Source organism: Aedes albopictus, chromosome 2 (genome assembly GCF_035046485.1).
Source record: "Aedes albopictus strain Foshan chromosome 2, AalbF5, whole genome shotgun sequence".
NCBI classification, from domain to species: domain Eukaryota; kingdom Metazoa; phylum Arthropoda; class Insecta; order Diptera; family Culicidae; genus Aedes; species Aedes albopictus.
This window is the reverse complement of record NC_085137.1, coordinates 517,599,549-517,626,545: the sequence shown is the minus strand read 5'-3', so window position 1 is coordinate 517,626,545 and position 26,997 is coordinate 517,599,549. Positions and strand designations below refer to the sequence as shown.

General features: G+C 37.0%; 1 protein-coding gene across 1 annotated transcript in view; it reads left to right on the top strand.

Moving 5' to 3' along the window:
- The window catches only part of LOC109406058 (heme transporter FLVCR2), a 236,224-nt gene extending 210,336 nt beyond the window's left edge, over positions 1-25,888 (top strand). The window contains exons 8-10 of the mRNA XM_029870156.2: positions 11,942-12,066; positions 12,432-12,542; positions 24,226-25,888. Coding sequence (XP_029726016.1) covers positions 11,942-12,066; positions 12,432-12,542; positions 24,226-24,499 — 510 coding nt within the window. The 3' untranslated portion in view covers positions 24,500-25,888. The remainder of the gene's footprint in view (positions 1-11,941; positions 12,067-12,431; positions 12,543-24,225) is intronic.
- The last annotated feature ends 1,109 nt before the right edge of the window (positions 25,889-26,997 follow it).

The window sequence follows — 26,997 nt, the reverse complement described above, 5'->3', positions numbered from 1 at the left end:
GGCCCAGATGCAAAGAGGTGTAAGTGACCGTTTTGTCGAGTTTGAGCAGAACATATAAAAAAATCTTCAGATTTCAAGCTCACAGGAACTTTTTAAAGATTATTTTTATGATGATTAGAAAAATTACAGTAAATCAGAGAAAATTGGGTTGATATTGAAACTCCATACATTTTGAATGGGATGAAAAACTGGTGAAAAACTTCAAAGCTCATTTACTCGAAAGTGGGTTTTTGTAACTTACACCCCTTTGCTTCTAAGCTCCTCTATTCTAATATCGGCGTTGTTGGAGTTAGCGTATTGAAAAGATATGGTATCTCGTGAAAAATGCTTCGTAATTACACTGTTGAAAACGCTTTGACATCCACGTGCAGCACAACAGAACATGTGCTCGATGAACAAATTGAGATTTGAATTATGAAAATGCTACGATCAACCTTGGCTTGGTCAGCCAAAGCAAAATCAAGAAATTGACATTTATGCTTCGTAATGATTACTTTGAAGTCAATACTTTGGGCCTAGGCTGGGCAGATATGCTATTGGTGATTTGATGGTGCATGAAGAAGAAGAAGAACGATGGTGTTTTGAAAAATCCTATCCCTACCACACAGGAGAAGATTTTAAAATGCCTCTATAAAATCTAAAACAAAATCTAATTAAAAACGGTTTGATGTACGGTGTAAGACTTTGGACGGACTACATATTGAACGTATAAATTTAAATTTCACATTTTTTTTTGGTAAGGTACTTAATTTGTACTTGGGTTTTTAAATTAAGAATAATATATTGATTTTTTGATTTTATTCGAAAGAGCACCTTTTTTTAAGCCAGTATGATTTTTTCAGATTTTTAAAACTTTATTTTGATACCTAAATTCAATTACAAAATGATTTTTTGAAATCACCTTTTGACAGCTGGGCAACTGCTTGACAGCTCCGCCCAGTACGAAATGCGACGAGGGGTGATTCGACAAATCGCTCCCATACAAACTTACAAATCGATTTTTAAATAGGTTCCCGGGCACCAAAGTTCATGAAAATTTGGATTTCGGCTCAGTTTGGCATGTAGATTGTGAATATGGAATTATCTCAACACCACTAAAGAAGCCAATTGCAGCTGGTCGATGGAAAATTCCACGTGTATGGTGTGGTAACCGTCTTCAATATAATAGACATGCAGCATTTTTTTGCACATCAGTATTCTTTATAATCCACATCTTATCTACCACATATGGCAATTCGGGTTTTTTCTTAACTCACGATGACCAGATCGGTTCAGTCGGATTTGTTTTTGATGGAAAAAATAAATCTTGATCAAATGAGATCAATATTGTCAAAATCGGAGAAAATTTATCGCAGATATAACCATTACATAGTTTACCTTCTTTATTTTATTGTCTGCTGTTTCATATTATGAAGTAAAAAATCAAGGCATTGCAACTTCTAGAAATTTCATCAGACTCTTCCGTATTTTTTATTTTATTCATTGCTATAATTTGAGTTTTGGGTACATATAGCATCATAGCTATTGATATGTTTATCTTTGTATTAATTTCCTTCTTTCAATATCCCAGTCCCGTTACGGTGCCAAATTCCTATCACTTTTCTACGATTCCCAATTCTTATAGGTTAAGTAAAATTTTAGCTTCAAAAAGTGATACATCTGCAAATGAGTTTTTTTTTTTAATCTCAAAATTGAGTAAACTTAGTTGACTTTATATGTCATTTTAACAGTACTGCTATTCTAACCTCTAATTATAACGTCAAAAAATACCGAACAGACTATGTATTACGAAGTAATGAATGTTAGTGAGAGTGGAGATAGCAAATATGGTACCTACTAAATAATTCTAATCAATAAAAATGTCAACTATACAGACAATTCTGCTCAATTGATGATTGCATTTGTCTATTATAACTTTTTTCTTTCGATCTATTATTATTCGATCATATATTGTTTGACATTAAGTCATAAATATTTTTTTTCATTACTAAAAATAATCTAAAACAGAATAAAACTAAACAGCATCTGCAGAAGTAATCATATCGGCATAAGATATAATTACCTTTTACCTTCGCTCACGTAGGTACGTGTATAATCGCCGTTCTCACAACGCGAACAAAACAAAAAATAAAAAAAATCATCTCCGTCTGGAAAGAATCTTTGTCGCCGCCAAAATGCACCCCATGACGAAGCTCAATCATAAATAGTCGACTAGCAACTTTTTCGTCGTTCTCTTTGTTCCGAAACAGCCGACGACGGGTCATGCGATCACCACCACTGTTATTAGTGTTACAGTGCACATGTCTGCGCACCGCGATAGCGCTGTTGGTAAGAGAGAGAGGTTCATTGTTTGATCTTGCATTCAAATCTCTGTCTATTTTTGTCCTGCGACTGGCAAACATGAAATGAGGGAATAGGGAAACTGGCAATACGTAGAACCAGTAAAGCTTCTATCGTCCCTCACTGCAAGTGCTGTGATAGCCTCATTGGTAAAGGCGACTGAAAATTTACGATAGCAGGATTGGAGGTTCAAATCCCGTCCATGTTTGTAAGTTTTATAATGAATTCGAATTTTTTTTTATGTGACCTATTATTTTCTAAAAATAGAATAACACACTTAAAATAATTACCCAAAAATGAGTAAAAAAAATAGTTTTTACCCTAATTTTGCTTTAATATCAAAATTTGTTATTGAAATATTTCCCAAATTCACTGTTATTAAGTTGTTATTGCCACTAACAAAACATGTTATAAAATTGATTTTTCAGGAACAAATTTTTGTTATGTGACTTGTTATTTTGCCGCTTATGACAGACAAGTTTATAACTCAATATGTTATGTTAATAACATGAAAATTACTAATTCCATTATGCAGTTATTTTGCCAAAATAACGCATTTTGTTATGCTGTTGTTATTCTCTTCTGCTCGGGGTTCAATGCGCCAGAAAAGATGCCTGGGACTTGACAAACCTTTCATTGAACGACCTCGACACCTGGCCAGGTCCTTACGATCAGCGGGGATGGGGAGGAAATGTTGATTAGATATCTACTCAGAATATGTCCAAGAACTTGGCCCACTTCATAGATATCAGGAGTTGGATTTTGGATAGGAGTTTATGGGACGCTTTCCTTGGCGAGAAAGCAAACTTTTGGCATATTTACGAATATAGTAGGTTATTAAAATTTTCATTTACCTGAATAGATCTGAAAGTAATTATCAGTTATACATATAAAATGGCTAGATCTCACCAAACTGGATCATTTTTCTGCTGATTGCTTCCAAAAATTCCATTTTTTTATGATGAGACCTTCTTCCTTCTTCCTCAACAGGCCATGTCGTCTCAGCAGGGGGAGTGCCAGTCTCAACCAGAAAATTTCCTCCCAGGAATCGAGATTGTTGAACTTCAGGGTTAAGCTTTCCAATTGATCGGGAATATTGCAGTTTGCCGTTGCCGCCGATCCGCAGCAGAACGGGTGGGAGGAAGTACATCTTCTTGAAATGCATCTGGTTTACCGGCGGGACCCTCTTCTTACCGCTTGAATTTACCGACTTTGAATGACGTTTCATGGATGACGTTTCATGTGACGAATTAGGTAAACGTCTTCCGATAGGCTTAGGTGGGATATTTATGTAATAAAATTAAAACTTTTAATTCGGCCAATCTAGTATCTTCAAGTTGAGTAGAAAATCACGGAGGCGAAAAACTAACTGCCGAAATTTTCGATATTATTTTTACGATGATTAGAAAAATTACTATAAATTAAAGAAATTTGGGTCGATTTTTGAAATTCTATGAGTTTTGTATGGGATGAAAAACTGATAAAAAACTTTAAACCTAATTTACTCAAAATAGCTGGCAGCAGGCAGCGCGCTTATGAGCCAAAATCTTTTGGGCTTGTTGCATTAAATGTTTTAGGCAGTGGTGTGACGAAAGCTTCCCTGAAAAATTTTAATGGATATTTTGTTTAGAAAATTTTCAAGAAAATATTCCAGGAATCTTCAATGGATTCCGGCAGATAATTCTCCAGGGCGTTCTTTACAAATTCCTTCATTCAGTATTTTTCGTGTAATTTCTGAAAGAATTTCTGAAAAAAAAATCCTGCAGGGATTTCTGAAGGAGTCCCAGAAGATGTTTCTTATAGGTCTTAAGGAATTTTTGGGGAAACCCTTTGAAGAATTTCCGAAGAAATGACTGTTGGATTTTAAGAGAAAAGTTTGTTGGAATTTCTGAAAAACTCTATGGAAGAACTTTGAAGAAACGCCTTGCTGTTATACCTGTAGAAATCTCTGAAAATCGGAATAAGTCTCTGGATGTATTTTTGAAATCCTTGAAGGAGTTTCAGAAGCAATCCTACTAAGAATTTCTGTAATAATCCCTGAAGATATTTCTGAGGAATTCATGTAGAGATCTCAGGGAGTACTCTTAAATAAATCTCTAGAGGGATATATGAAGAAATGCCAGAAGTTTTCTTGGATGAATCAATCTCGAAAAACTTTCTGGAGCAGTTCTCGGAAACCCTTGGTGCGATTTCTAGAAAAGTATATTAAGGTTTTTGTAGGAAAATTTGTGCAAAAAATCCTCGAGTTACATTCTTTGAGATTTTTCTAAAAGTATTCCTCAAGCAGCCAATGAATGTATTTTAGAAATAACTACTGTACGAATACATGGATAAACGCATAGATGAACTTCAATAAAGATTCCTAGAAAAAACTCTTGAGATATTTCTTAAGCAATTTCTGAAAAAAAAATCTAGGAAATATATATATGAAGAATCCTTAGAGAAATTGCTGGATAAAATTTTGGGGAAATACATGGAGGGATATCTGCCCGGGTAGGGGTACTTACGATCAAAACGTGATATTGGTTTGATTGATGTAAGAAATAAAAGATCAGAAAATAATATTTGAAAAATGTACCTGGAACATCTAAACAATATCAAAATTTGATATTTCAAGATCAAACGAATAGCTCGCTGCTATTGGTTAGATTTTACAAGATCTAAATATGATATGATGGTGATGTTCCAGGAGCAAATTTTTCTTGTACCGACTTGTCGAACCCTCTAAGCAGAATACCCTCTTCGAATGAGTGTGATCAGTTTCGTACCTTTCAATTCCGCTCTATGTTGCTTATCCTTCGACAGATACGCGTATTTCGACTACCACTTGTAATCTTCCTCAGTGTGGATAACTGACACTGAGGAAGATTACAAGTGGTAGTCGAAACACGCGTATCTGTCAAAGGATAAGCAACTTAGGGCGGAATAAAAAGGCACAAAACTGATTACACTCATTCGAAGCAAATTTTTATTTTATTTTTTGTTCTTTTACCTCCTACTTCAAATCATTTTTTGATCTCCATATTATCCAGCTTTTTACGCTACGATGAGGGATTATTCATTTTTGACAGATGTTGCCGACAGCCCTTGCAGCAACACAGTAGCTGAAAATTTCAGTTCACTGCTCTCGAATTGTCAAAAGTTTTCACATAGCAACGTTACCATTGTAACCGTTGTTATTGTTGTAAGAAATGCAACAGTTTTTTGGTTTTTAGTGTTATTTGGGATCTTTAATGCATTTTTTTCTTTGCAGGAAGGAAATAACGGTTCAGGAATGTAAGAGGATCTTGAGACACTGGGGATTGATATTGAAAACCGATCAATTCTTCCTCTTATCACAGTGAAAAACCCTTTAAAGTGTTTTCGTCATTGAGTTCCATGATAGCACCCCGGACAATTTTAATCTTTTATTCCAAAAGTAGGGAATTATTAGCCAATAAATATAATTTAATTAGTCAATTAGTTGTGACGAGTGTGCCATCTCAGACAGAGGTCATTTTTGGTCATCTCTGACACCCCCCCCCCCCCCCCCTCTATCCCTTGTACACGTTTGTCCATACCATCATGTTTCCGAAATTAGTCAAAGAACCTACGTCAGAACCACCACCGCCGGCTCATTAAGTTTATGGACGAGTCCTTATGTGAAGTTGGGTGCTAAAACGGGAGGAGCTAATTCGTGACCATTTTTATAATTTCCATCAGGAAGCACTTGAAGGACTCCCACAGAAATCGAACTAAGATCGAAATGAATAACCATTATTTTGTCAAAAATATTGAAATCAATCCGTCAAGTGGATGGCTTGCATACTGCTATCGATTTTATGGGTTGAAACTCCGAAAATTATGAACTCCGAACCGAACTTGATCCATAACAGGCTCCGGAACTGATGCAGGAAATGTTTTGAAACATTTACAACCATTATACCAGTTGCTCAATGTTCACTCGTGATTATTTGTTACACCTAGAAGGTACACGATCACAGCCTAAAAAGAAATAATTTTATAATTCCATTAAATGTTAAATATATTCAAATAAAAAGCTTTGCGAAAGTTCAAGGTGAAAATTTTTGACAGCTTGTGAGCATTGAACTGAAATTTCTGACTGCTTTGATGCTGTATGGGCTGTCGGCAAGATCTGTCAAAAATGAATCACCCCTCATCTTAGCGTAAAAAGCTGGATATATTCTTTTATTATATAATTCTTTTCCTCTATCTGAATAGGGGAAATCCTTTAAGAATCTCTTCTATATGTGAACTTCTGCAGAAGTTTCCGGTGGAATTCCTGCATGAATCACTGAGAGTAATGCATTCTGTGGAGGAATTTCTGTTGGATTTTCAGGATAAATCCCTAAAAAAATCCTCGCCACTTTGCTATGGGAGTTTTGAAGGAATCCCTAGAGCAATTCCTGAACTATCCTCTGGTGTACTTCTTGAAGAAATACAACTTTCTGAAGGATTTTTTGAAAGTTTTTCTTTTAAAAAAATCACTGGCACTGGAAGAATTTTTAGAACACATATTTTTAAGAATTTTTGAAGGAATTCCTGAAGCAAATTCTGAATGAACCCTTGAAAACATTTTCAAAGGATTTTCTAATCCCTAATTCCCCCTCTAATTTGCTTGAAAATTTTCCAAAGTAAACCTTATAAGAGTTTCATAAGGAACCCATAGACATCTACCCAAAAGAATTCTTGGAAATTTTTTTTGAAAAAATTTCCGAAGGAAATTCTGAAGGAAACCCTGAAGAAAATTCTTAAAGAATCTCTGAAGATTTTCTGAAGAAACAGCTGAAAAAGTTTCTGGAAGGAACCTTGGTGTCTTGTAGGACCAAAATTCCTGGAGCTATTTCTGAAGGAATCCATGGGGCTATTTTGGAAGGAATTCACGGAATATTTCTTAATTCCCAAAGGAATTCCTAGGGGATTTCCAATAGAATCCCTGGATGAATTTCTGAAGGAATTTTTGGAAGAATTTTTGAAGCAGCACATAGAAGATTTTCTAAAGAAATCTCTGGAGAAATTTCTGGAAGAATCCTGATCTTTTGATTATCAGAAAGAATCGTGAAAACATTTCCGAATGAATCCGTGAATGATTCCTAAGAAGAATTATTGTACGGATTTATGAAAGAACCTTTAGATGAATTTCTGAGAAAACTCATGGAGGCTTTTCTAGAGGAATTCTTGGAGAAATTTCTGGTGGATTCACAAGAGGAAAATTCGAGAGGAGTTATTGAAGTAATAAATGGAAGATGTTCTTAAAGAACATGCAATAGATATCTATGGAAAACTTTCTGAAAGGAATTCTTGGACGACGGGTTTCTCAATGATTATCTATAATAAGAAACTTCGGAGAAAAGGGAAGGGAAGGAAAATTTTCTTATGTAAATGACAAAATACAGATGGTGGCCAAATTTTGACTGTTTGTCAGCTATATGTGCATCATTGGTACAAATTTGAGCTCGATTGGTTAATCTTTCGCGAAGCTAGAGCCGTTCTCGTAAAACACTATTTTTTAGACAACTAATATTTGAACTGTCATATCTCGGAGACCAGTGAACCGAATTGAATGAAATTTTAAGCGATTATCAACAACATACTAATGCTTGAAAATTCTTCAAAACAAGGAACTTATTAAACGTTGAAAAAGTTATGATGGATTGACACTTTTTGGATTTTTCTCAAAAAAATGTAATTTTTACTTGGAAGGGCAATTTCGATTCCGTAAGTGAGCGGAAGATAAATATCCATAATCACCATTTTTCTCATATATGAGGGCTCTAAAACTTGGAAATAATCAGGCGATTTACGTAAATATAGGATACGATAAAGTCAAATTGATGAAACTTTTTGGCAAAAAAAGTTAGATTATTCACAAAGGTATTTTTCTATAAATCAAATAGGCAATCAATTTTCCTATGTTTAACAGAGCGTACGTAAATATCCACTCACTATCACAAAATATATTTTTTCGTACGAATATGAAAAGGTGAAATAAGTCACACCCTGTTAAACAATCATTGAAGGGGGTCCTAAAAGAATCCTAGGAGTAATTAATGTCTTAATCTTCAGTGAATTCTTGAAGGGATTCCTGTTAGAATTTTCTGAGAATCAATTAGGTAGCCTGGAATAAATTCCTGATGGAATTCTCGTTAGAGTCCTTGAAGATTTTTTTGGATGCTTGGAAAATTATTGAACTACTCTTTTGAGAAATTTTTAAGGGTTGGTTTGAAGAAATCCAGAAGGATTTTTTTTTTAAAGATATCTTGAATAAATTCGTAATTGCACGTGATTCAGATTTCAAAGGATTCATGAAAATAATTGGCTACGCCTGAAGTAATAGATACAGAAATATACTTGGAGCAGTTCTCTTATCTAAAAGAATCTTCTAGAAAATCCTTGGACGAATTCCTGATACATTCATTGTAGGAATTGTATGGAGCAATTGCTGGCGTTATCTGTGCAGCATTTCTGAACGAATCTTGGGAAAAATTTCGTTGGATTACTCCAAGGAATCCTGGGAAGAATTTCTTAAGGAGCCCTTGAAAGAATTCCTAGACGAATCAATGTAGAAATTCCTAAAATAATGAGTGGATATATTCCTGATGAATCTTTTAAGGAATCCTTAGAAAAAATCATGAAAAATGGTGAATTCCTGAAGGATACCTTTCAGGAATATACTGGGAAGAATACGTGGAGGAATTTTCGAATGGATTTTTGCAGAAACACTTGATGCAATCCGTGCAGGAATTCCTCGCAGAGGAAAATTTCAAAAAACCAATGTTTGGGGGATCACCTTTCTTTGGATGCATTATACCTATTGAAAGCAGATTTTTAATTAGGCAGCTTCAATGCAGAAATAAGTATTTATTTATTAATCTATCAAATATCAAATGAATGGGCCCATATAGCCGAGGCGGTAAACGCACGGGTATTCAGCATGACCATGCTGAGGGTGACGGGTTCGATTCCCGGTCGGTCCAGGATCTTTTCGTAAAGGAAATTTCCTTGACTTCCTTGGGCATAGAGTAAATATCTTCGTGCCTGCCACACGATATACACATGCAAAATGGACATTAGCAGAGGAAGCTCTCAGTTAATAACTGTGGAAGTGCTCATAGAACACTAAGCTGAGAAGCAGGCTTTGTCCCAGTGAGGACGTTACGCCAAGAAGAGGAGAGAGAGGATCAAATGAATAGATTAATTAATTAATGAAATTGTACATTAACTTACTAGCGTAAATTTCCGTAGCTGAGAAAGGGTCAAACCTTCAATCGTCAGACTCATTCTTCGATTTGAAGTTTATTCTTCTTATGCCTGTAGTGTTGCCAGATTCACAGGGATCACCACAACGAAATGTTTGCATGAATTGTCGGTGAAATTTTTGGACCTTTTTTATAGGAATAATCGAAGACCTCACTTAAGAAATTATAGGATGACTTCTCAAACAAATCCTTGGAGGACTTTCGGTTCTCCTAGTAGTAATTTCTGAAATAAAATGCTTGTAAAGGAATCTCTAATAAAAAAAAAAACTTCAAGCGTAATTCCTTGAGGAACTCCAAGTAAAATCTTGCTTCAAGAATTCCTTCAAGATCTTACACATTATGTAGATAATCTCCACGTTATCTCTTTAGTTATCAGTTTGATCTAAGCGTCATATATCTTCTCTGTAGCAACTTCGCCAGTTTCTTTGAGATTTTTTTTTTCAATTACCTTAGACATTCGTGCAGCAATTCCTTCGGAAATATCAACAAAAAAATCTTTGAGAATCGCTTCGCCAATAACTCTGAAATTCCCTTCGATAATTCTTTTGGGGATTCCTACAGCAATTTCTCTCTGGATTCTTTCAGCATTCCTTTTAGGAAATTTCTTTAGAAATTCTTTAGGGAACTGTTTCAAATCTTGCTTTGAAAATTGATTTCGCCATTTCTTTGGTAAAAAATTGCTTCGGCAATGGATATGAGAATTTCTTTAGAAATTGTTTCTTCAATTTCTACGGCAATTTCTTTGGGAATTCCTTCTGAAACTACTTTCTGATTTCCTATGGCAATTCCTATAGAATATCCTTGGATAATTATTCGAATATATCTAAATCCTACAAGAATTCGGCAAATTCCCAGTGATTTTTTTCTGGTGGCGTCTTTGAAATTATCAAATCTTACACATTTCTATAGGATTATTTTGTGGGGTTTTTTGGCCGACTTTTTTGAAAACTACTTCGGTATTTCCTTCTTCTAGTAAAATCGTTCCTAAGTTTCGTTGGTTTTCCTTTGATAGTTGGTTTCTGAATTCCGTATGTTATTAATTTTAATCTTAAATAGATATTCTCTTGCGAATTTAAAAAAAAAATCCAAGAATTTACAATAGAATGACCAAAGGAATTCCGAAATTCCCAAAACCTGGGAAGCTCCCGAAAAATTTCTTGAAAAATTTTTGAAAAAAAAAATCAAACAAGCCGAGCTTTTTTCCCTTTGTGTTCAGTAGGATGAAAATGAGAGCATATATGCTTAGTTAGGGAACCGATACCAATTGTTAGGTTTGCAATCAGGCAGTTGCAGGTTACAGAATAAAATATGATATCGTTATCAAAATAGCTCTCATTTTTATTGTCAAACAAAACTTCTCAATCTCAACAGAATAGCATCTGTCCAGTTGAAATTCCATGTGAAACATATGGGCTGTATGGAAACAAAACACACTAAAACAGTTAAATGTACTTTACGATCGAACTTCTCCGATTGCCCCACATGTCCTTTGTTTCTTTTATGGCACTTCCAAAATAGTTGAATCACAACTCACGTTCCAATTCCGGGAAGTGAACAGCAATCGTAAGGGACCGTCGTCATCGTCGTCACTTGCTGGTTTCTATAGAACCCATTTCCAGTTACCATTTCCCGTTTCGATTAATCCCCAATTGCATCTATTGATGTCCGAGTAGATACAGTGGCCGAAACGTAAAACAGAAAGCTTTTGAAAGAATCAATTTGAACCTTAAAACGATAAATCAATCAGAGACCTTTTAAATTAGAATAGAATATTTAAAAAGAGCAATTTATTTCAAATTCAGCAAAGTTAATGAAAGTACAAAGACGAGGAGAAAACAAAGAAAGCAAAAGACAGCTCAAAGAAGAACACGAGGTCTTAGTGTAACATACAAAAAGATCTTGTTTTTTTTTAATACAAAAAAACTAAAAAAAACTTGTGGAGCCTGGAACTATTGTGGACAAGCGGGTGCCCCCCAGGAAGTAACTTGTACTTACACTTTGACGTTCACGTAGTAGTGACGCGATGACCGTTTACGCGCCTACTAGATTGCTTGATGTGCATTTGGCAGACCATGTGCTACCAGCGTTCATTAGAAGGCTAGTCGAATAACAATGCAGATTCACTACCACACAGATCTATTTGAATATGCAAGCAGTTACAATTTTTACTTCCATTGATGCTTATTTATAACACATTCACCTTTCCCGGTCATAATATACCCTTTCAGAGTTATTTCCACCAACTCGAGCAGCGCGCAGATCCTTCCGGGAAAAGGATTATGTGCGCTATGATACGCGATTACTGACATTATCCCTCCCCCACCTCTTGCTGCTCGTTTCAGATCGTACTCACCCACTACCCGGGGCACGAGGTGGACGCCGGCCGCATCGGAGTCTGTATCGTATTCGCCGGCATGCTGGGATCCGTCGCTTGCGGTGTCGTGCTCGATAAGACCCATCGATTCAAGTAAGTTCCGGGGGCGATTACCGCCCGGTTTTCCTTTCAGCTTTGTTTCCACTTCGCTGTCGATGGTGATGCGATGGACCGCTTCTTGGTGGGTGATTCGGTTGGTATAGAAGAGGAAATCGATTCATCCGCCGAGAGCAAATATTTTGCTTCGGCCGATCTTTTATGGCGACCCTCCTGTTTGCGTTGGCTCACATTGTGTAGCTGTTATTAATTTTTCTCGCCTAGTCGTAGAGTATCGAGAAATGGGAAACAGTGTTATCATTGATTCCCATCTCGAGAGGGGGTCCTTGTGTAGGCATTTGGGACCGCTGAGGACGTTGTCCTTTTCCATGTATATTTACTGTTTCTTTTTTCTTCCGCAGAGAGACAACTTTAGCAGTATACATATTTACCATGATAGGCATGTGGATCTACACTTTCACCCTATCCGTCGGTCACATTGCCGTAGTTTACATTACGTCGTCGCTGTTAGGGTGAGTATTACATTGATCAATGATTCCTCATTCATCACATGCACATTGGGCCGGATCATAAAATCAGGAGAAAAATAATATTTTGGCGATGGAGGTGATGGTTTAATGGTAAAGTGTCTACTACCAGTGTTGTCATGGTATAATCAGAGCTGGTTACTCAAGGTTTTCAAATTTCGCCTCCATACTGGTACGCCCTTATAGGATAAAACTACAATATTGTACTTGATTAGGATTTTTCCGGGGGAACCTCTCCATGATTTTTTTTTACTCTTTTTCTGTAATTATAGCAGGAGGGGCATACTTGCCCGAATTCATAGTTCAGTAACAATTCTTCTAAAGATTCCTTCAAATTGTATTCTTTTGCTATACCCTAGCTATGCACATCTTTATAATTTTCTCTCAGATAACCTCCAGGCCCAAGTAATATTACTTAGTCAAATCGACTAGATGGATTTTTTTTCTAAGAAAATGTAAAATTGAATATCTCTAAACGCCGCTGGAATATCGTCGATCTTATTTCGTTAAAATAAAGCTATTTTTATGCTCAATTTGATGGTAGGGTATTCGCTCACTGCCCGTGATTATTCCTTGCAGTTTTGGTCATATAAAGGAGATTTTACCCTATTTTTAGTGCAATGTAGATATTCATACGTCTATAACTTTGGATTCCGTTGAGATGAATTCAATATTTTTACGTTAAAATAAGGGTAGGGGCAGTTTTATGGTAGGGGTTTTGTTCACAGCCCGCGAGTATTTCTTGAAGTTTTGATCAAATAAATCTGATTTTACCCTGTAGATATTCATACGTCTATTACAATGTAGATATTCATGATTGTAGACGTGATTTTACAATGTAGATATTCATACGTCTATAACTCTGGATTCCGTTGAAATAAATTCAATATTTATTCATAAGTATGAAGATAGTTTCATGGGCAATTTGTTGGTAGAGTATATGCGTTCACAGCCCGTGATTATTTCTTGAAGTTTTGGTCAAATAAAGGTGATGTTACCCTATTTTTAGTAGAAAGCAGATACAGTGGCGTTTCGGTTTTATCACTAGTCGTTTTAATCACTACTCGCCCAAATTCACGGTTTTCTATTCGATTTTATCACGATTTTCGTTTCGTTTTTATCACACTTGTTCTAAAACATTCCGAAATCAATATAAAACCAATACATCACTGCCCAGTCCACCAAAACTGTTAAAAAATGTGAACTACGACTCATATATTGTGCAGCTGAACGATTTTGAATAAAAAATTTACATTTTTTTCTCGTTTCACTAAATTCACGGTTTCGTTTATATCACGGTAAAATTTTTTTTGATCGTGATAAAACCGAAAAACCACTGTATTCGTACGTCTATAACTTTGGATTCCGTTAAGATAACATCATTTTTTGCCTTTCTCGTACACTAAGTGTACTGGAAAGGCTATATGTTCACTCCAAAAATGACTTTTTGATAGAAGGCCCGGAGGGTCGAGCCACATATACCAATCGACTCAGCTCGACGAATTGAGGTGATGTCTGTGTGTGTGTATGTATGTATGTGTGTGTGTATGTGTGTGTACAAATAAACTCACATCACTTTTTGGCAGTAAACCTCAACCGATTTTAATGACCGACGGTTCATTCGACGCGGAATCTGGTCCCATTGTTTCCTATTGAAAATGGTTCGGATCGGTCCAGCCGTTCCGGAGTTATGGCCATTTAGGTGTTCCGGACCGGTATCCCTGGAAGGAGCCAGACATGAAAATGCAACAAACCCATGCATGCGACCCATCAAACCGCGACATTTTCGATTATCTGATGAACGGTAAGCAGGAAAATATTCGCAGACCATATATGAACCGGTAGTGCTCCGGAACCGGTTCTGGGTGTCCCGCCGGAAGTGTCCAAATATAAAAGTGAACTAAACCCATGCATGCAACATACCAAATCGCAGATTTTTCTATAACCTGATGAACGGTTAACAGGAAAATAGTCTCAGACCATATCTGATTCGGTAGTATTCCGGAACCGGTTCCGGGTATCCCGCCGGAAGTGGTCATATATAAAAGTGAACCAAACCCATGCATGCGACACATCAAATCGCAGCTTTTTGTATAAGCTGATGAACGGTAAACATGAAAATAGTCTCAGATCATATCTGAATCGGTAGCATACCGGAACCGATTCAGGGTGTCCCGCCGGAAATAGCAAAAAATAAAAGTGAAACAAACACATGCGACACATCAAATCGTGGCTTTTTCGATAACCTTATTGTACGGTTAGCAAACAAATAAACTAAGCCCACATTAGAAACTACTGGTAGTGTTCCGGAATCAGTTTCAGATGTCTCGCCGAAAGTGGCCGGATGAAAAAGAGAACTCTAGCGTAACATGTGATAAGGGCCTACTTCCAAAATGTAAACATTGAGAAACCTGATTGAGATGGTTTCCAAGTATATTCAACAACACTATTTAGAAATCAAACACTCTATCAGTATCACTTATAAGAAATTAGTAGAAAAATTGAGTTTTCGAATAGCAATGGATATTGGCCCTGTTGAAAATTTTCATCGACTTGGGCCCCAGTACTTTGGTCCTTTGACAATAAGCAAATCACTTAGGCGTTAGTACATTGGCTCTTTGACCAACTATGAATCGAGCCATTTTGAATTGCGCTTATTTTGAGCAAAAAGAAGTTAGTTTGCATAAGTTTTCTAGAAAATCCATGTAACATGCCAAAGGGCCTAAGTAAATTTCAGATCTAGCCCACCTTGGGCCCTTTTACGTCGACTTAGGCCCAAACGGAACTATGAATTTACTAAGGCGCTTCAAAAATCATCTAAAAAGTCATGTTTAAATGGGTTTTTGCGTGGGTGAGGAAGTGTGCCGATAGATTACGTATCACTTGATAGGAATAACAGAAAATCTCGTTTGTTTACATTTTCGACTTAGGCCCTTATCACATGTTACTCTAGAACTAAACCAATTTTCGCGACACATTTAATGGCTTTTTAGACATCCTGATGAACGGTTAACAAGAAAAAATATTTCAGATCATATTAGGGAAAACTAGTAGTGTTCCGGAATCGGTTCCGAGTGTCCCTCCGGATGTGGTCAAATGTAGAATGGAACCGAACCCCATAAGGTTTTTTTCGATAACCTGATGAACGGTTTTCAAGAAAATCGCCTCAGACTACGTTAGAGACCACCGGTAGTGTTCCACACATTTTACATGAAACCTATAACCAATGATAATAAAATATAGCCCAAAGTGTGCAGAAAAAACTTTGTCAAAGTGATCTCTGAAAAAAGTTTAATACTAACTTGTAATTGTAATCTTGGTATGGATCAGCCTTCAGTGAAGGTGGTCAAGCAGTCAACTGGAATGACTGATACTTTCAGCTCTGCCTATGCGTTGAACATAACATCGGAATAAGTGCCCCAATTCGATGATGACCTTGATAAATTTCTTGATTTTCTAAATAATGTATTCTCAGGATTCAGAAATTCGTAGGTGGTACAGTTCCAGATCGCTGTTATGAGAATTTCCTGTGTGTGTATTTGATTTTTAGAGGGACTTTAACCTTTCGGTTATTCGTCCCTCGCGAGAATTTCCTCCTTCTCGTCCGTTACCACAACACAGAGATTTGGGGCTGATCACTGACTCTAAGGTGAGATTGATTGCATCGACGGATGATCATGAGTACACAATATTCGAAGAGAAAGGCACTATCACCACTAGGTGGTTTAATCTGGGTTTTTTTTTCGTTTGAATGAAAGTATATATATTAGAGTGGGTCAACGTTCTATGAAGAAAGTTTATAATTGATCGCATCAACCCGGAACAAAGCTTTTTCAAACTATATTATCGTCTAAAACAACTGTGAAAAATTTGGGAGTAGTTGGTCGCGTCCCCATATTCCGCATTGCGATTGAAATTTGTATGGAAATTAGTAAGGTAAAACGTGCTTTTTTGCATTTTTCTCATAAATTGAAATTTTTTGTCTAAAACGATCAAACTAATGACGTTGAAATATAGCCTAGGATATGCCGAAAAACTTTGCCGAAGACCGCAAAGTGATCCGACGCTTGTGAAAAAAGTTATTCGCTTGGTAACTTAGGCCAAAAATTGAGATTTTATTATTGATGTTATTCCTTTACATGTTAAATGTTAAGCACCACCGGGAAATCTGTACGTTATAACTTTTTTCACAAGTATCGGATCGCTTTGCGGTCTTCGGCAAAGTTTTTCGGCATATCCTAGGCTATACTTCAACGTCATTAGTTAGATCGTATTAGACCAAAAAATTCAATTTATGAGAAAAATGCAAAAAATCACGTTTTCCCATACTAAATTCCAAACAAATTTCAATCGCAATTCGGAATACGGGGAAGCAACCAATCGCTCCCAAATTCTGCACAGTTGTTTTGGACGCTAAAAGGAATCGAAAAAGCTTTGTTCCAAAAAATCGACTTTGTTGACCCAGTCTAATATATCTGTATATATATGAGCAGTTTTATGTTAGGGGTTTTGTTCACTGCCCGCGATTATTTCTTGAAGTTTTTGTCAAATAAAGGTGATTTTACCCTATTTTTAATAAATAGCAGAAATTTATACGTATATAACTTTGGATTCCGTTGAGATAAATACAATCTTTTTTCGTTACAACTAGGCAGTTTGTTGGTAGGTGAAATTAAGTGAAGTTTTGGTCAAATAAAACTGGTTTTACCCTATTTTTAGTGCAATGAAGATACGTGTATAACTTTGAATTCCGTTGAGATAAACTCAATCTGGTCTGGCATGGTCTGTCTGAATACTATTCCGACAGACCATGCCAGACCAGATTGAATTTATCTCAACGGAATCCATTGTTATAGACGTATAAATATTAGAGTGGGTCACCGTTTATATGGAAAAGTGAAAAATTCAATGGTATCCCATCAGATCAAAGCTTTTTTGATCCCATTTCAGGACCCAAATAAGTGTGCAAAATTTGGGCACGATCGGTTATGCCTACGTTTTGCGCATCGCGTTTGAAGTTTGTATGGCGTTTTACATGAGAAAACACACTTTTTTGCATTTCTCACATAACAAGCTCGATTTTTTTTAAAACCGTGTAACCGGTAAAGTAAAAACATAGCCTAGAGTGTCCTGAAAAACTTTGTCGAAGACCGTGAAGTGATCTGATGCTTATGAAAAAAGTTATAGTGTTGGCATTGCTTGGCGAAACATCATGATTTTGTTGCTATTGTTATTCCTTTACATGTTAAAACATAAACACATGCATGCGGTTCGTTGGTTATAACTTTTTTCACAAGCATCGAATCGCTTTGCGGTCTTCAACAAAGTTCTTCAGAACATCCTAGGCTATCATTTTACAGTATCGGTTAAAAAGTTTCAGACAAACTTTTTCAACTTATGTCTAAAATGCAAAAAAGTATGTTTTTCCATACAAAATCCCATACAAATTTCAATTGCAATGCGCAAAGTGTAGACGCAACCGATCGTGCTCAAATTTTGCACAAATACTCAGGACCCGAAACGGAACCAAAAAAGCTTTGATCTGAGAAAACGCTTCAGATGACCCACACTAATAAATATCTACATTGCACTAAAATAGGGTAAAACCACATTTATTTGACAAAAACTTCAAGAAACAATCGGAGCCTGTGAACGAATACTCTACCTACAAACTGCCCATGAAAATACCTTCATTTTAACGAAAAAAATGCCTGTTGGTGCATGAGCCTAAAACAAAAACAACTGAAAGTGGAACTTTGCGCGTGACTATCAAATAAAACTTCGTTGTCAGCAAACCGTAGCAACGCGTTACTTTTTGGAGTGACTCAACAAATATTTGCAGAGATGTATTACCGCATATATTACATCATTCTCTCCGCATATATTACATCATTCTCTCAAGCATTTATTAAGATATTCCTCTAGAAAATTATCCATAGATTCTTCTAGAAGTTCTTTCAGAGATTACCCATGATTTATTCAGATCTTCCTTCAGGGATTCTTCCAGATAGTTTTTCGGTGATGCTTCAGGAATGCCTCTCAGCAATTTCTGCAAAAAAATACTCCAGAATCACTTCATTGGCATTTTCTAAGAATTTATCAAGAAATTTTTCTAGCTATCAATGCAGAGGGTTCTCCAGTACTCACAGGTAATGTCTGAATCTGTTTTTTTTTTCAGAAATTCCCTCAGTGGCACTCTGAATATATCCAAGAATTCCTCCAGGCATTCCTTCAAAAATTTATTCAAAACCTTCAACACTTTTATCTTGGAATAACTTCCATAATCCTTCTGATAGCTTACAATGATGTTTTTTTTTTCTAGGAATTAGGGTGGTATTTTAAGGAGTTCCTTCAGGTATTTTCCCAAGCTTCAATTCAGAAAACTGCTCCACTGACACATTCAGTGGTTTTTGTTCAGATACATTTGTTCAGGAATCACTCCAAAAATTTTCAAGAATTTCTTCTAGGAATCTTCAAAGGTATTACCAGGAACTTATAAGGGATTCCTTCATGGGATTTCTTTGGACACTGCTTAAGGGATTATTTCAAGATTTTGTCCAGTATTTTTGTGTGATTTCTGGAATAAACATGTGAAACAATACCTGCAGCAATTATCAAGGGAAACTCAGGAGATATTTCTGGCGGAACCGCCGAGTAATTTCTAAAAAAAAAATCTTGCATCAATGTTTGCAGGAGTCCCTGAATCCTTGGAAGAATATTTTTAGAGAAATTTCTGAAAAACTTTATGACAGATTTTTTGAAGAAATCTCTTGCTAATGCTCCTGAAGGAATCTATGAAGTTCTAAGAAAGTATTTGGAGCTGTCTTTGCAGGAATCTCTGAACCACTTTCTGAAGAAATCTCCAGTGGAATCCCTGTAGAAATCCCAGGAAGAACTCTTGAAAAATTGTCTAGAAGATGTTTTAAAAATCACGAGGAATTTAAGGAGAATTTTCTAGAAAATGTTTAGAGAAGTCCTCAGGAGTGCCTGGAGGAATGCTTCAATGAAATTCTCGGATGATTTTCTGTAAGTATTCCCGAGCAGAAGAAAATAACAAGTGAATAACATATCAAGGTATTTATCTTAAATACTACCATACCTTGATATGCCCTTCATTAGGTGGTAGTAAGAGGCAAAATAACAAAAACGAATACCAAAATTTTGTATAAATAACACCTAGGAAATAACAAGTCTTATTATTTCAATAATGAATGCATACCTAAAAGTTCAAATGCTGTATTTGTTATCCCAAAGTTATTGAATAACAAACCAATAGCATTTATTGTTATTAAATGATTCATATGTTCGATGACTTCATGATGTAATAGCAAATCTTGTTCTTCATTTATTTTCACTGCTAAACCAACAAATACTACATCAATACCAAACTCTGCTCAAATACCTCCAACTGTTATTGTGATATTATCATAACATTTCGTAGAATACCGCAACAATGACAATTTTAGGTATTAGAGCACATGATACTCTTCGCATGGTATTTGTAAGGTATGCCCTTCTGCTCGGGTTCCTTGAAGAATCTGTGAATATATTTGTGAAGAAGTTTTTTTTATCAAAAATTCTGGGAATTATTTCTGTTTAAATTCTTGGAGTTATACTTAGAGGAAATTCCGGAAATATTTCTGGGTGAATCTTGAAGGAAAATCTGTATGAACTTCTGGAAAAATTCTTGCCTGACACTCATTCTTTAGGTTTCGTGCTAACGTAAGAACACTCACAAGACGCGGCGCGACACGGACACAATAATTATCATGAATATTTATGATTTTTTTTTCAGCTTCGCTCGATTCCAATCTATGGTGAGGTTAAATTCATGCACTGCTACACTCGATTTATGAACTTTCCTGTTGTCTGCGGCGGTTTTATGCTCTCTCAAGCAGGCTTGTCCGCACTGAGCGCATGAAAATTCTGCTCTTTGGATTTACACCATCAAGCACATCATAAATTAGAAATCTTTTCGTCTTATCAGATAGAAGGATGTTGAAATATTGTAAATGTCATTTCGAACTGTCAAAAAACCGCACCGCAGAGCCACACAGAGCGCGCAAAGAGATTTTCACCCGGGTGAAAACACTCTAGTGAATTTCACTTTGAACGGCCCGTACGGCGCTGCGGTGTGGTTTTTTGACAGCTCGAAATGACATTTACAATATTTCAACATCTTTCTATCTGATAAGACGAAAAGATTTCTAATTTATGATGTGCTTGATGGTGTAAATCCAAAGAGCAGAATTTTCATGCGCTCAGTGCGGACAAGCCTGCTCAAGCTTGTTTAGATTCTTCCAAGGTGTTTAAATGAGTCCCTAGATAGAATATTAAAAGTTATTCCTGGTGGAGTTACAAATTGAGCCATGGAAAAAATCTTGAAGGAAAAACTAGTAAAATTTCTTTAAGAATCCGTAGAAGAATTTCCGGAGAAACTGCTGGAAGATTTTCTGAAAAAACCTGGTAGATTTTGAGACCGAATTCGGAAGAAATCCGTGTTGCAATATCGGGAAAACATGATAGAAGGCTTCTTGAAGAGATTCTTAAATAAATTTGGGGAGGAATTTTATACACTCAAGCCTACATTTAGGTAGGATCCATTTAGGTAAAACCTATTTAGATCCCTCCATTTAGGTAACGTTACCTAAATAGAAATTGGTTGTGTTCAGAACAGTTGGAGTACTTAAGATTGATGACGTCATACCCGACATTAACCTATCATTCACCTGTTTTTATTTTGGTCACCAAATCCAACATAGACCTGACAGTTGTTCGATGTTGGTCCAACAGTGGCTCAACATACGATAAAAATGTACCCGACTTTGACCCGACATTCAATATTTTTTTCAGTCTGGCGGAATTTTGCAGGGTTTTTTGTGTTCCGTGCCAAGCTAGTCATTTGCATCACAATTCTCACCTGAGACCCTCCAAAACCCCCAAAAACGCCCCTGAAGCCCCTCTCCTCCTGAAACTCCCTTGAAAGTTCTCTGAAACTCCGCATGACCCTCTTTAAATCTCCTATTCGAGTCACTCTCCCTATAGTTAAACTTCTTTGCAACCTTGTACTCCATTTAGGTAATAAACTGAATTCTTTTAGGTAAACATTCTATTTAGGCAGTCCCGACTCATTACCCAAAATGGAAGTTTTGGAGTAAAAGATTCCTGAAGGAAACTCCGGAGAAATTTTTGAAGGAATCCCTGGTATCTAAAGAAATCCTTGGATAAATTTTTAGAGAAATTCTGAACTTTTGTTTGCCAGGGGAAAGCATTTCGGAAGGAATCCGTAGATGATTTCCTGAAATGATTCTCGTACGGATTTCTGAAGCAATTTCTGAGGAAACCCATTACAGCTTTTCTAGACAAATTTTTGGGGAAATTTTTGGATGATCCTCGAGAGGAAATTCTGACAAAAATTCTAGAAGAAATCTTGATACAAGTCATGAAAGATGTCCTAAAAGAGCTTTCAAAAGAATTGAATGATTATTTTACAGTAGTTCATGGAGGAATTCCTATGGATATCCATGTAAGGTTTTCTAAATGAATCCTTCGATAAAATACCTGGATGGATCTCTCAAAGAATTTCTAAAAGAATATCCAAAGGATATCTGAGGAGGATCATGGAGGATTTTTTAACCATGCAAGACTTTCGAAAGTCGGGGCCCGTGGCGCAGTGGTCCACACGTTCGCTTCATAAGCGGATGGTCATGGGTTCGAACCCAGCCCCGGCACTTGCCATTTTTCGTCAGTTGCTCTTCCCCCCGAGAGCAGCTGGCACCTGACCCTCTTCGGAGCATATAGCTCTAACGGACCCGGAATTTGGATATCGGCGAACCGCAACTCATAATGGACGACCCCCAATTGGACTGGAAAAGGAACAGCAGCCAACCACCAGCATCATCGTGCTCATCATTCTACCGTGGACAGGGTAGAAAAGTTGAAGCAGCACAAGGCACCAGTTCGATACAGTTGAATTAGAATAGAATACATGTAGGCGCTGTACAAAAGTGTAAGTGCAGCGTCCAATTGGAATCGCTCACGTAGTGCCCAAGTGGACAAAAGAGCTGTAAATTAGTTTAAGTGATTAAGAATAAAAAAAAAAAAAGACTTTCGAAAATTATCTCTTTAGAAATTTCGGAGTGAAATATCTGAATTAATCTCTGTAAGAAACTGAACAAATCCCTGGAGTAAATTTTCGAATGAATCTTTGTTAGATGTTTTTAAAGAGCCTGTAGAAGAATTTTTGAGGGTATTTTGTGGGGTAATTCTTGAATAAATTTCTGAGAAAATTCTGGGACAATATTCCAAAATTTCCAATACATAAGAAGACACAAAAAATTGCAATATTGAGTTAAGTTATCCAATGTCACTGAGGAAGATTATCTGGTAGTCGAAATACGCGTATCTGTAAAAGGTTAAGCAAAATAGGGCGAAATTAAAAGGTACAAAACTGATTACACTCATTCGAAAAGAATATTTTGAATAGAGGGTTCGAAAAGTCGGTGCAAGATAGGAAAATGGTTAATAAGAGATTTTTTATTCAAGTATAGGAGAGCAAAAGCATTTAGGAAGCAAATTTTGCTTACATATTAGGGCGCAAAAATATGAATAAAAACCAGATAAGCGATTTCTTATATGCAGTAAAGCAGAAAAATAAGATTCATAGTTATGAGTCTTGCTCCAAGTTACTCACTGAGTAATCAGGTCTAAAAAGTTCTCAATTGAGATGTTAAAAAATGTAAACTCCCAGTATTAACGCCTTTTTTGCGCTTTTATACATGTAGAAAATAACTCCTCAGTAACTTGATAATTTTGTGGCTATATCGGTCTCTTTTCTACTCATAGTATATGGGAGTAGAGATCAAAGTGGATAATGAAATGATAGATATGATAGAATTCGCTAGGTAGCGAACAAGTGTGAAAATTTTATAGAAGGTGAAATTAGGCAAGTAGGCCATGTATTGAACAAATACATCGAATGCGTGAAACTTCTGCCGTGCGACCTGTGCTTTTAAACAGATCGGCTTGGTTGGTTGGTAGTTCATACCACCTTACCAAGACTGGCAAAAGTTTCAGGCACCCGACTGCCTATGTATTGTTCTGTTTTCATCACAAATTCTATCGATCGGTAGCTTTTTTGGAAGTAAAACTTTACTGAGGAGTTATTTTCAACATGTATAAAAGCGTAAAAAAGGCGCTAATACTGGGAGTTCACGTTTTTTGCATCTCAAATGAGAACTCTTTGGACCTGATTACTCTGTGAGTAACTTGGAGCAACCTAGATGACACCACTATCTACTACACAGATACCTAAGCTGATTGAGAAAAGAAGTCAATAAATGAACACTTTATATTCACAGGAACTAATAACCTTAAAAGCGTACCGCCTTCAATTACTCTTCGTATTGACCGTTAAAACTGAATATAATGCAGAATCAATGTGAAACGTGACAGCTACTTAAAAAGGCAACCACCCGCGCGAACAGCCTACTGCGATCTACTCCACAACGATGTCATGAACACTTTACCTCTAAACCATCATCTTCATATTTAACCAAAATAATATATTTCTCCAAATGCCGTCATCTAGCCCAATTCTGGCCTACTTGTTTCATCTAATTGCAAATAATATAAATTCGTTTCCTATGTATTACCCCATAACCCGCAGATTCTTCATGACCGGATACCTTCCGGTGGGCTTCGAGTTTGCCGCCGAGCTGACCTACCCGGAACCGGAGGGAACCTCCACCGGGCTGCTGAACGCGGCGGCCCAGGTGTTCGGCATCGCCTTCACCATGATCTACTCGGAGATTCTCAACAGCACCGGCGACATCATCGCGAACGTAACGATGGCTGTGATGCTATTCATCGGTTCGGCCGTTACGGCCATCATCAAGTCGGACCTGCGGCGCCAAGCGGCCCAGAACCCGACCGGTGCTTAAAGTGCCCATCTGCAACTCCCATCGCAATTGTTCTCTGTCATGGTTGGTAAGAAAAAAAAAACCCGTCACCCGATCATGTAAAACGGATTTTTTAGGGAAAACAATTTTTCAAATCTTGAGAAAGAGGATGATTAGAGAAAGTGTATATTTTGCTGTTATTTATTCGCGCCGTATCACACGTTGTTGATTGGAAAGATATTTAAATTATTTTTATAGCAAAATGAACATAAGAAGTAGCAAATTTGAAAACCCAAACCAAATAACTAGAAGACGAACAAAAATTGAAAATTTCGGTGGATTTCAGTCTTCCAAAATCCGCTCGGGGTAAGTAGGCTGCGGAAATTAATTAGCCGTCGAGCAAACTGTAATCGGATGCCGTCAAGTGAATTCTTCCGCGAAACCCGAATTTGACTGCGCTTCTCGCTCGACTTGGTAGGCGGGGTGCGTCGCGACGCGACGCTGGTAGGGTGTGAAAGTCAATTAAAATTCGTTTTAACATTTTCTATTTTCCCGCAGACGCGGGCGTTTATGAAGGTAGTAGGTATGCTGAGAGAAGTGCTGGAAAACCGACGACGTTGCGAATATCTTCAAGAATGGTGGGTGGGCGTTCGGCAGCATACAGCTCTGGAAGAAAACGAGCGAAAAACAAGATAAACTAATTGTGAGCATTAATTTTGTTGTGGTTTAAAAATGGCGCTCGAATTAAGCACGTGACCCTTTTTATGCAGCAATGATTATATATAGGAGGCTATGTTATGTTGAACATAGCAACCGATAAATTTCATGTTCGCAATTTAGGATCGCAGTCGCCATAGTTAATTATTTTTCGTGATATAATGCTTGCTTTGTGATAAACAATTCAGTACAACGATTGGGCCTTCTCAGCCAACTTCAAGTTTCAGTTACCAGGCAATATTTTTTAAAACGAAGTCTATTTTTGCACCCACAAACAGCCTTTATTTTCCAAACAGCTCTAAAGTCTATCACAAATGTACCCATGGCTCTGTCCGCACAAATCATCGTTCCAATCCGTTCCGGCAGTTCCGGCGTGGAAGAAGCTTCTCACCAGCATGCATCTCGTTTTGGCCCAATCCCCTTCCTGGCTAATCAGCGTCATCTCCGCTTCGTTGAACGTGAAGGTCCACGCAATGTTCCGATCGATGTCCTGATCGGTAGCCCAAAAGTCCTGATCTTTGTACTGGGGCTGGTTAAGTAGCCTGCCTAGTTCGTTGTAGTCGTCTAGGGACTGTGCCGTGGCCAGCTGCATGCCCTTGTCCTTGCAGTTTGACCAAGCTTCTTCGTATGTTACCTTTCCGTTTTGAAATTCATAAGTTCTTGATTTGGCGCCTACTTCGAGTAAGAATAGCGTGAAAATAGGTACGGCAACATGGAGTAACGAGCACATTTTGTGTTTTGAAAGTTCTAACCTGATTGTCATGCCCTATAAAGGTACTATAGCTGCTTGTTGAAACTAATTTCACACTTGATTGGTTTGTTCCACAAAACTTTGTTATGATACAAGCTTCAACCTGCACATTGGGTGAAATCGGCTGTGTCCTTTCATTAGCATTAAGCAAGTCACTCAAATTTGCGTCGGAGTTTATTTCTGCGTACATATTGCAAGAGAGATGGATCGTTCAAAGGCTGAATGTCACAGGCAAGCTGAACTTTTTTTTCTTCCCCTGTTGGGGAAGTTAAGCCACTGCATCCAATAGGCTGAACTTTTATGGCATAAGCTGAGCTAACATGGAGACATACCGCAGTATACATCGCACAGTGGTTCCAGCCCCATATGAGGGCGGTCATCAATATGATTTTATCGAGTTTTATGATGAAACCGCTAAATTTGATGCATATTTGCATTCCAAATGCGTTTTTGTATTGTTTATGAAAAATGGGCTCAATCGATTTTTTAGCCTTACGGAGCCGAAATTCATTATTTTGCAGTTTTAGTTACCAACTGATTTAGATATACTAATATTAGTTTAGGCGGTCCACGGTAGTCAAAACTGCTCAAGAATAGTGAAACGCGCATAACGTGATGGATAAAGAGGGTGAAAGTTGGAAAAAAGTGCTCCGTTTAATGCAATGCGGGATGTATTTGTTAGTTTTTGAATAAATTGAAAGTACGTCACTTAAGTGACTACTACCAATCTGGTCGCAAACGGTTGCAGCTAAATTCACCAGTAAATCATTGTTTCAGATTATAGGGAAGTTTTATAGAAGAACGTCCGAAGGGGTCGGAAGGGGAAACATTTTTTTCGGCTTGTTGAAAATTTTCAGTTTTGTATACCTTGTGGAAAAAGCATCTAACTCAGTCACACTTATTCAAATAAAATGATAAAGAATGACATCTAAATTTGTGATAAACATCGATTTCAATTATGTAAGAATCGAACACAATCAATCAAATACATGCCGAATGGATGAGACTTTTTAATAGAGTGATAAATGCATAGGACTGAAATTAGAAAAATTCAAAAAAAAATCTATTCAAG